A 10,798-nucleotide genomic window follows, 5' to 3' on the forward strand; every position below is an offset into this window, starting at 1 on the left:
CCAAGAAAGTCACCGTCTTTTTTTTTTTTTTCACCTTCTCCTTTTTGCCTTCCTACCTTCTCTTATGCCTCTTCTACTTCTTTTTCTCCTCCTCCCCCTTCTTGTTAATGGGAGATATGAAAACAAATCACTTTTAAAGCTAATTTGTTAAGAATGATAATGACTCATTTCAACTGACGTGTATGTGTCATCAAATGTAGCTGATGGAAAATTAGGAACTCTAAATACTGTTGTTCCAAGTATTTGTTATTTGGTCATATTTAGAGTTACTTAAGCAATGCACAGTAAGGCAAATTTATAATGATGAAAATAAAAGAGTAGTCTAAATTCACTACTAAGAAACAAGACCAGTGTGATCAAGTCACCGCTAACTCAAGCCAGTGCTGATGGTGCATAAGTAGACTTCCCAATGGTTTTAAGACCGTCAACTGCCTGCAGTTTCCATTTGCAGTTGCCAAAATTAGTGGCCAGATATTTAAGAAAACACTCAATTACATCCTTTGGTGAACCTCTAGTAAGATGTTGATTTAGCTTATGAATAATAACCCTTATCGTGAATAATAATCCTTTCAGGTTTATCAGTAAGTAGTACTTATACCTGTATAAAATGAAGGGCTACAGAAAGAAACAAATACCGCTGCAAAGAAAGAAGTCACAGCTCACCCAGGGGCCAGAGCATAGTGTGAAAACAGGCGCCTGAGGTTGGAGCTATTCCGTTCTGACCCTTCTTGACAGTTCTAGCAAAGAGAATCATGAATGATCTAAGTGAAGCTTTTATATAATCTGTGGGTTTTAATGGCCTGGCCCTTTCTAACGCTGTCACACAATAATTATTGGCCACACCATTGATATCTGCTTGTGGAAACTGGAGTAATTTTGGTATCACTAAGGAATCCTGCTGTCTTTGTGGTGGTGGTTGTTTTACGGGGTTTTCAAGGTAAATTTTGTAGGGATTGTGCTTGATCATGTTTGCCATGTTTATCTGATGTTGCTTTAACATTTCCAGTTTACAAAAGGAGGTCAACTTTTTAAGAGTAGCTCACAAAATTGTCAAACCCTCCTCGTAACCTTGCTGTGTTTGTGAATGGGTTGGTGATTAAGCAGAACATTGGTGTGCAAACTGTGACTTTTAGGTCATCGCCAGCAAGTATCTAGGATTAAAGAATATTGCCATCCTCCTTTCCTCACAGAACATAATCTACATTTTAACAACACCCACTGTTCCACAAATTCAAGTCTGAAGGCAGATGAAGATGGGAGGACAAGGGAGGGTGGTGGCGGTGCTCTGACGTACAAGAAATTTTATAATGTTATTGGTCTTGCCTTTAGGAACAACTACAAAGACTACTCCATGGAGTCTAGACTGCACTTCAGAATTCAGGCAGCTCTTCACCTCTGGAGAAAACCTTCCTCAGACTGATGAGGACGTAAAGGATGGAACTTCCCCTCCATTAACACCAACACCTGCTATAGATTAGACCTTGTATTAAAGTGGAAAAGTGATCTTGTGAACGAGAGACAAAAAATTAATTTTTTTATCAATATTTTTGATCATTTATGTGGTTTACTGTTGTTCTATGTGAAAGTTGTTTTGTTTTTCCCTATGGAATAGCGATCAGTACTATCTAGAAAATTCTTATATTTTGCCTCTCCAAGAATTTCATATTAGACTTAAATTGGAGAGTGAAGAAGTCTTTTAAATGACTCAAAGGTACAACAAAGTCTAATTAGATTATTTATTTATTTTTTTAGTATGGAAATTAATACTGTTTAAGTAGCACATGGCTTACAAGTTAAGCCATTTTTAGATCTGTTTGTCAGTTAAACTTAAGAGTTATTTTGTTGCCTACTATTTAAATTTAAGAGGGGAAATAAAATCAGTTACATTCAAAATAGCTTAATCTTCTGAAGACTCCTGAAAAAGACAGGCAGTGGGTGTGAGCAGGGATGGGATAATGTAGTTAATAGGTCAAAAAGACCCATGTCTAGCAAAGATGGTGGCATATTGTTAGTTTTCTTAATTCTTCATGTAAGTTAAAAGTGGTGACATTTTTGAGAGACTGTCTTGTTTTTGAATGTACTCATTAAGCCTAGTATAATAACAAAATTTTAAAAAGTGTGTAAAGGGAAGAAAAAGTTATATTTTAGACATTATCCTTAGCAGTGAGAGCCTCAAATATATACATTGATTATTTTTCTTAGAGAAAGCAAAGTTCCTGCTGCTTTAAATATGTAAAATATTGATAATTTTTACACTCGTGATGTTGGTGAGCGAGATCTAATTTCCTAGTTTCTCTAGCACTGTGATGGCTCCTTGTAAATACCTGGGCTGTGTTTGGTCCTGTGAATTGGAAACACGGTCAGGACACTGAGTGGAAGAGAGCCCAACTCTGTGGTCCCGGCCCTGCTGCCGGTTCCGAGCCACCAGAATGACCTTGATGGAGCCCCCTGCTCTCTGCACCCCCACACTCTCCTTATTGGAGACATGGAAGAAGAACAGATGATTACCAAGGTCTCCTTCAGTTTTATAACCATCAGTATTTTAGGTATTCATTTGCAGTGGACAATGTTAAATGTTTAATCCAAATCACTCCCACTTGGAGTATGTTTTTAGTTTGTGGTCCTCACGGTCTCTACCCCCAAACCCCCAAATATGATCTTTTGTGACTAAGGACCTGCTTATATCCAGAGTGAAGAAAAAAATTTGTGATCAATGAATCAGGGTTTTGTCCTATTTCTGCTTCTATTTTGAAGAATAACTTGCCATAAAAGCCTGTGCAGTTTAACAGAAGTAGCCCCAGACCGAGAGTCAGGAGCCCATCCCTGCCAGACCCTGACGTGCAGAAAGTCATCACCTTTGTGTTTACTCATGTGTGTGGTGCTGACGGTGGCCCAGGTCATGAATTTATTTCCTGCTACATGAGCCTGTCTGCAGCAGATGTTTGCCTTGGTTTCATTAAGGTGTTAACTCTCGACCGGTACTGAGGATGTATTTCCAATGGAAGATATTAATACAGTTCAAGCAGAGTACCACCCGTGCGGATGGTATGGTGAAGATCTCAGTATGTGCTCTTAATATAAACCGTGTAACTTCACTGTAGGTCTGGACAAAAGAGGAAATAAAATAAACTGTTGTCACAACTAGTAGTGGAAAGTATGTTTAATAATTATTTTTTATATAACTTTGAAAAAAGCTCGTCAATTATTTAGAACAGCTTTGGTAACATTATTTTTTTTACAGACACCCACATTGCTTTTGTGAGAAGCTGCAAGTCAGAGCAAAAGCCAGTAAAAAATTCTCTTTCTGGTATAAAGCTTGTGTCTTGTATAAATTGTGTGTCACCCACACAATTTAAGCTAATACTGGTTATTTTTATTTTATTTTAGCTCTGCATTATAAACAAATATAAAAGTAACTCATATCTATTTAAAATATCACTTATGTTTCTTATTTTTCTTCCTATTTTTTTTATAGTTAACTGGTAATATGGATAACCTATCCAGTGGGTTTTTAAGTGCTGTAACATCCCTAATGCTACAAGTATTAATCTGTTGCCTGCCATGTTTAAGATGTTTTGGTGACATTGGTTTCTTGTAACATCAGCTCATATTGTATTTTTGGAGATATTTTGTGACTCAGGCTGTTCTGTGTAGAATAGTACTGAAGTGACAATGTTTTATCTAATGTTTTGAGGGGCATATGTGGTAGAGTTGGGCTGCCAATGTGTCTGACAGTTTGTGTAGTTCTTGGTATAATTGCCTTTTTTTTTTAAATGGAGAACCAGAGTTCTGATTGGTGCTGTATAAATTTAAGTCTGAAATAGAGGCTATGTTTTGTAGGATGGTGACAATGAAGGTGTGACTTCTGCTTGGCAACTAATGGAAGATTAACTACATCAGCTCTCTTACGGACATATATTTTAATGTTTTTGTGCTTCCTCTGGATACAAGAAGGTCCCAAGTTTCATTGGAAAATGGAGTCCATTGAGTCTCTGTCTCTTCTGTGAGTAGGTCCAAACTGTAGGAAGATGAATTCTAGATCAATCAGCTTCAAAGAAGATTTTAAATCATTGAAACAATCCAACAGTGTAACCATCTCTTTTGCAAAGTTGTAGTTTAGCAGAGCTAGTACAGGTAATACAGATAGATAATACAGATAGATATAATACAGATAGATAAGTAGAAAATAGCTTACAAGTAGCAAATAGACAATACTTTATATTATTCTTTCAGAACGAGTGCAGGCTTTTCTCCAGATTGTTTCCCCTCCCCCAGACCAATTTACATAGTTTTCTTTGTCAAAGTGCTTGATGTGAAACCCAATTCCTGCTTCTCATTGTTGGCAGTTTTGTCTTTTGTATATCTTCTGTTAAATTTAGTTGCTTCAGAATGTTGAACTTGAAACAATGAAATGAAAAGGACACATTAGAAATTTTCGTGAGGGAGAATATCTTCTGTGCTGAGCAGTTGCTCTCTGCCCTTGATGGGGGAGAAGTCCATGCCAGTCTGTTTACATTGTCACAGCTACAGAAAGAGTAGGTACCAGGACTGTTCAGTGGATTGAAGAGACTGAGCAGGTTCTTGGCCTGACCCATCCAGAGGGTATGTGGGTCTCACTTCAGAGGGCGTCTGTGCCCCATTCTGTGCAGGCTGCAGTTACACTGCAGTGTGACTACACAGGAAAACCAGAGTAGCCACCCCGTTGTGGGTAACTAACAGAGAATTCAGACAGATTCCTACAAATTGGGTATTTACTAGGAAAACTCAAGCAAGATATTGAATACCAAGCTTCGTTAAGTAAGACTCGTTGCATATTAATATACAATATACTTTTGTGTGTTCATCCAGTAGTTCTTAGAAACTCATCATTTAAAAGATGAGTGTGAGGGATGCTGGCATGCCAGGGCGGGAACTTCTGTTTTATTGCTACTTAATGTTTTCTAGTATATTGTTTTTAATTATCAGCCTGTCTGGCACCACTTGGGGGGAAAAAGTGGTCTCAGTGTAACAACTGATAGCCAGAGAAGTTGGATAAAATGTGCACATTAAAGAATATTACCCACCATTTCAGTTTTAAAGGAATTACATTATTTTGTAATGCTGGAATGTCTTTCTCAATTAAAAGGGATGACTCCCTGCTTCATAAATCATGCAGACATTTTTTTAAAACATTGAATTTATTGGGGTGACACTGGTTAATAAAATGACAAGTTTCAGGTGTACGATTCTATACTACATCATCCGTGTATTGTGTTGTGTGTTCACCACCCCAAGTGAAGTTTTCCAGCACCATTTATCCCCTGTATGCCCTCTTACCTCTCCTCACCCTCCTTGCCCTCTGGTAATCACCGTACTATTGCCTATATCTATGAAGTTTTGTTTTTTGTTTTTTTTTGTTTGTTTGTTTTTGCTCAAACCCTTCACCTTTTCTACCCAGACCCCCAACCCTTCTCCCCTCTGACAGCTGTCAGTCTCTTGTTTTCTATGAGTCTGTTTGTTAGTTTATTTTGTTCATTAGAGTCCACTTAAGAGTGCAATCATATGGTATTTGTCTTTCTCTGACTGGCTTATTTCACTTAGCAGAATGCTATCCAGATCCATCCATGCCTCTTTTTTATGGCTGAGTAGTAATTCATTGTGTAATTGCACCACAGTTGTTTTTCCCCCCTGCTTATCTGCTGATTGATGGACACTTGGGCTGTTTCCAGATCTTGGCTATTGTAAATGATGCTGCAATGAACATATAGGTGCATGTAGTCTCTCGAATCAGTGTTTTGGGTTTCTTTGGGTATATTCACAGAAGTGGAATTTCCGGGTCGTAAGGCAGTTACATTTTTAATTTTTTGAGGTAACTCTGTAACTTTTTCCCATAGTGGCTGCACAATGTATTCCCACCAACAATGCACAAGGGTTTCCCTTCTCCTCCTCCTCCTCTCCAGGATTGTTTATTGATTTACTGATGGTGGCCATTCTGACAGGTGGGAGGTGACATATCTCATTGTGGTTTTAATTTGCATCTCTCTGATGATTACTGACGTTGAGCATCTTTTCATGTGTCCATTGGCTGTCTGTATGTTCTCTTTGGAGGAGTGTTTTTTCAGGTCTTTTACCCCTTTTTTTAATTGAATTTTTTTTTTGGTGTTGAATTTTACAAGTTCTTTATAAATTTTGGATATATCATTAGCAAATGTGTTCTCCCATTCAGTGGGTCGTCTTTCCATTTTGTTGATGTTTTTGCTTTGCAACAGATCTTTTCATTCTTTCTTGTTATTGTTGGAGTCAAGTGTTCCAGTGGCAGTTTTGGGTGTAGCAAATGAGTTAACAGCTTTCATTAATCACTTTTTTCCTGAAGTGATTTAATTATTTATAGTGGACAGTTGCTTTCTCTACAGTGATTTGTTTGTTTGTTCTGAAAATGATTTACATGAAGAGAGAGATTATGGTAAACATTGGAAATCTTAGGCTATTTGTTTAGTCTTAAAAAACAGTGCTGTTGGTTTCTGTTTCACAAAGATTCACAGAAGAATGAGTGTGTCTCACTGACAGGTGCTGTCCAGAAAAATCTCTCAGTTCTCAGCAATTCTACGTTCTCATGATGTCTTAGAGGAAGTTTTTGTAACTGAGTAGTTTATTTATTTTTCCCCTTTGCTACCTATTGACATTCAGATACCTGAATGAATATGAGCTGACTTATTTATATACTAGTGTTTTAAAATATTTATTTGCACATGTTCATTAGAACTCTTGAATTTTTGATGTAAGTTTCTAAGTCATAGGTAAAAGCAAAATATATATTTAATAAGTGAAAAGTATTATTTTATTACTAAAATTTATTTCCAAAGCAAATTTATTTTGTAGGTACTTGGGAATTTTTCTTTGCCTTAAAACACACAAACAAAATAAATCTGTCTTGAGATCTAGTTACCTAAAAACCCTCATGTTACCTTGTTATGTGGGGTGTTTGAAATTCTTTGGTAATGTTTATTTTTCACTTTTGTTTGAATTAAACCAAAGTAGGTAGAGGCCATAGTGTTTTGTGAATTGATGTATGGTTTCCTGTTGACTCATCAAAGCAACCTGTATGTGCTTAATAATTCAGTGTTTTATTAGTAAAAATTGTCAGCATTTTGTCTCACTTTTTCTCATTATGTTTGAACGTAGTCTTCTCTCTTTTCCACTCCCAGCCATCACGGTTTCACAGAGTGAGATACTTTTAGAAACTAAAGATGCGTGAGTTCTATGTAAGATGAATGTGTTAGTAGCCTCCATCTGCTGATCAAGTAGGCATTGGAACTGGTACCAGAAAGTGAACTAGATTGTAGCTATAAAAGCATTTTATCAATATAAGTCAAGAAGGAAGAAGAAAACTGTGAAATTCTGATATTTTTAATATAAAACTGTGTTCCAAGTCAGTATTCGTTTGCTGATTTTGTGTTAGTGTCATCATCTGTGATTTGTAAGCTAATGCTGATATGAGATCAGATTTTCATCATGAAGATAACAATCCCTGCAGCCTATTTTTAACATTAAGACATTTTTGAAAATAGATACTATCTTAGAAGTTGTATTGTTAAGTGCAAATAAATCATCTCGACTTGGAAGTCAAAGTTTTATTTTTCGTTCCTTAGTATTACAGAATATCTTGCATTATTAGGAGCATATTTAAATTGCCAGATATTCTCAGAATTCTGTATTTTCATATTGCTCCCACTGGTTTGCCTACAACATGCACTTGAGTTTTTCTTCAAATAAATTACACTTGATGGAAGTACAGTCTTATTCTGGTTTATCTATACAAGGGGAAGTTGCACACATCTATTTTGCTGATCTTTAATTGCAGTGCATATGTACACATGAAATTTTATTTATTGGGAAGACTTTTTTTTAACAGACGTTTACAGGCAAACCTTTGAAGGCCCTTTATGCCACGTTCTTGGCTGAGCACTGGACATGAAGAGATAAATGGGAAGGTGCACTTCTCTTGAGGGAGGAGTGTCTTCTTGTTCATTTAAAAAAATTATTTAATAGTTCTGGGATTTCAACTAGCTGCTAATAGATTTAGTTTAAGGAGGAATCTTTAGCATTCACTGTAACACAGTGGACAAAAATTTGGTCTCTGGCAGTCAGGAGGTCTGTGTCCGAGGCTGCGCTTGGCTAGGCAGTAGCGTGTGACCCCCTTCCCAGCAAGTTCTTCGGACTTTGCCTAACCCTTTGTGAAACGGGGACGATTCCACGACTTTATTCAGTTCTCAGGAGGATCAAAGAAGAGGGTATGCAAGAACCACAAAGGGCTAATCCAGTATAAAATGTTTTTCCCCACTCCTCCCCTGTGTGAGTTAGGGTAAATGAACCTCTGTCACAGACCAGCTGCTCCTACCTGGGGGTGGCTTTGCATGTTGTGTTTCAGTGACGGAGGTTCTTTCAGTCTTGTGGTTCTGCCATCTTCAATGTATGCCTGTGAAGCTCACCATTCTTCTGCATCCAGTTGCTGAAGGACTGTGTGAGGGAGGTGATGCACTCCATCCGTTCACATTCCACTGGTTCCAGCTCAGTCTGCTTGCTTGGCCTAATGGCAAAAGGGGCAGAGAAATGCAGCCCAGCTGGTGGGCTCAGGGAGAAAGGAGATGGGTGTGCTCGACAGCTTCTTTGCCACATCCCATGAGGGCTGGGTCCGCCAAGGCTTCCCACTGTGTTCCCTGCCTTCACGTTTGTCTTTCATTTTTTGGCATGAGCAGCTTTGTGGATCTGGGAACATATTAGTTATAACTCTTTCGATTGAAAGTAAAGAAACCAACTGGAGCTACTGTAAAAACAAAAACCTGAGGAGGACTGTATTAAATGGATAAAGAGTAAAGAGTGCCTTGTGGAATCCATGGGTAGGAATGTGGGATATAGATGAATAATGTTAACCACAAACTTAAAAGTGAGCTTTTCCTATAAAAGCAGTTAGGGTCCTCCTTATCTGGCTTTTTGCAGACTTCCATATATCTAAAAGGTAGAGTGTCATTTGAGATTTTTTGGCGGGGGGGGGAAGCCAACCATATAATCTGAGGTTTTAATTAAGAAAATTTGACACTGTTAAACAAGAAGCAGCTGTGAGGGAAAGATCTGTGTGCATTTTTAGTCCCACTTTGAAAGGCTCAGATTGTCTCTGTGGCAGAAGGCAGCAAATTGTCACAAATCTTGTTTTCTGAGAAACCAGTTATATCAACATTACTGCTACAGCAGGCATGCCAAAAATAACATGAAAAGAACTGACTGCAAATCTATTTAGAATTAAGCCAGTAATTACTGCGTTTGTGATCATTTCCAAGAATTGTTCCTACCCAAATATTACATGGAAAAAAAGAAGAGCTCGTTCTAGCCCTGAAAAGTTCCCATTTCCTTTTCCTTTTTTTCTTTACTTAATGGTTTATGTTAGTAAACTAGTAATAGTTTTATTTTTTAATTATTTAACTTTGTTGTATTTTTCCCATTACCATTTAATCCCCTTATACCACTCGCCCCGCAGCAATAACCACACTGTTGTCCATGAGTCCTTTTTTCTTTTTGCTCAATCCTTCCACCCCCTACCCTCCGCCCTGCCACTAGCTGTCATCCTCCTCTCCATCTATGACTGCCCCCATTTTCCTTGTTTGTTCATTAGCTTCCACATGCATGAAATCATACGGTATTTGTCTTTCTCTGACTGGCTTATTTTACTTAGCAGAATGTTCTCTCCATCCAGGTCCATCCATGCTGTTGCAAAGGGTAAAATTTTCTTCTTTTTTATGGTCAAGTAGAGTTCCATTATCTTAATGTCCTGCAGGTATTTTACCCACTCATCTATAGATGGATACTCGGGCTGCTTCCAAATCTTGGCACTTGTAAATAATGCTGCAGTTAACATAGTGGTGCTTGTGTGCTTTTAAATTAGCGTTTTGGGTTCCTTCAGATAAATTGCCAGACATGGCAATCTTCGCTGGGTTGAAAGGTGGATCCATTTTTAATTTTTTGAGGCATCTCCACACTGCTTTCCACATTGTACCAAACTGCACCAGTCTGCACTCCCACCAACAGTGCAAAAGTGTTCCCCTTTCTCTACATCCTTGTCTGCACTTGTTTGTTGATTTACTGATGATGGCCATTCTGACAGGAGTGAGATCGTATCTCATTGTGGTTTTCATTTGCATCTCTCTGATGATTAGTGATGTTGAGCATCTTTTCATGTGTCTGTTGGTCATCTGTGTGTCCTCTTTGGAGGAATGTCTTTTCAGGTGCTTTGCCCATTTTTTAATTGAGGTTGTTTGTTTTTTTGGTGTTGAGTTTTGTAAGTACTTCATAAATTTTCGGTATTAACCCCTTATCAGATGTATTGGCAAATATGTTCTTCCATTCTGTGGGTTGTCCTTTTATTTTGTCCATGGTTTCCTTTGCTGTGCAAAAGCTTTTTAGTTTGATGTAGTCCCATTTGTTTATTTATTTCTTTTACCTCCCTTGTCTGGGGAGATATATCCAATAAAAAAGGTGCTGTGAGCAATGTCTGAGATTTTGCTGCTTCTGTCTTCTTCTAGCATTTTTATGATTTCAAGTTAGTATTAAGTCTTTAATCCATTTTGAATTTATTCTTGTGTGTGGTATAAGAAAGTGGTTTAAGTTTCATTTTTCTGCACATATTTATCCATTTTTCCCAACACTGTTTATTGAATAAATTATCTTTAGCCCATTGCATGTGCTTGCTTTCTCTGGCAAATATTAATCAACTGTAAAGGTGTGGGTTTAAAACAAACTCTGAGTTTTGGCAAACTCTGGATGAACG

At 37.7% G+C, this 10,798-nt stretch overlaps 1 protein-coding gene across 1 annotated transcript in view; it reads left to right on the top strand.

Annotated features, from left to right (window-relative positions):
- The window catches only part of TTC39B (tetratricopeptide repeat domain 39B), a 146,506-nt gene extending 143,352 nt beyond the window's left edge, over positions 1–3,154 (top strand). The window contains exon 21 of the mRNA XM_045840566.1: positions 1,330–3,154. Coding sequence (XP_045696522.1) covers positions 1,330–1,420 — 91 coding nt within the window. The 3' untranslated portion in view covers positions 1,421–3,154. The remainder of the gene's footprint in view (positions 1–1,329) is intronic.
- Positions 3,155–10,798: the final 7,644 nt, after the last annotated feature.

Source organism: Phyllostomus hastatus, unplaced genomic scaffold, assembly GCF_019186645.2.
Source record: "Phyllostomus hastatus isolate PE091 unplaced genomic scaffold, TTU_PhHast_1.1 phas_contig_34, whole genome shotgun sequence".
Taxonomy (NCBI): domain Eukaryota; kingdom Metazoa; phylum Chordata; class Mammalia; order Chiroptera; family Phyllostomidae; genus Phyllostomus; species Phyllostomus hastatus.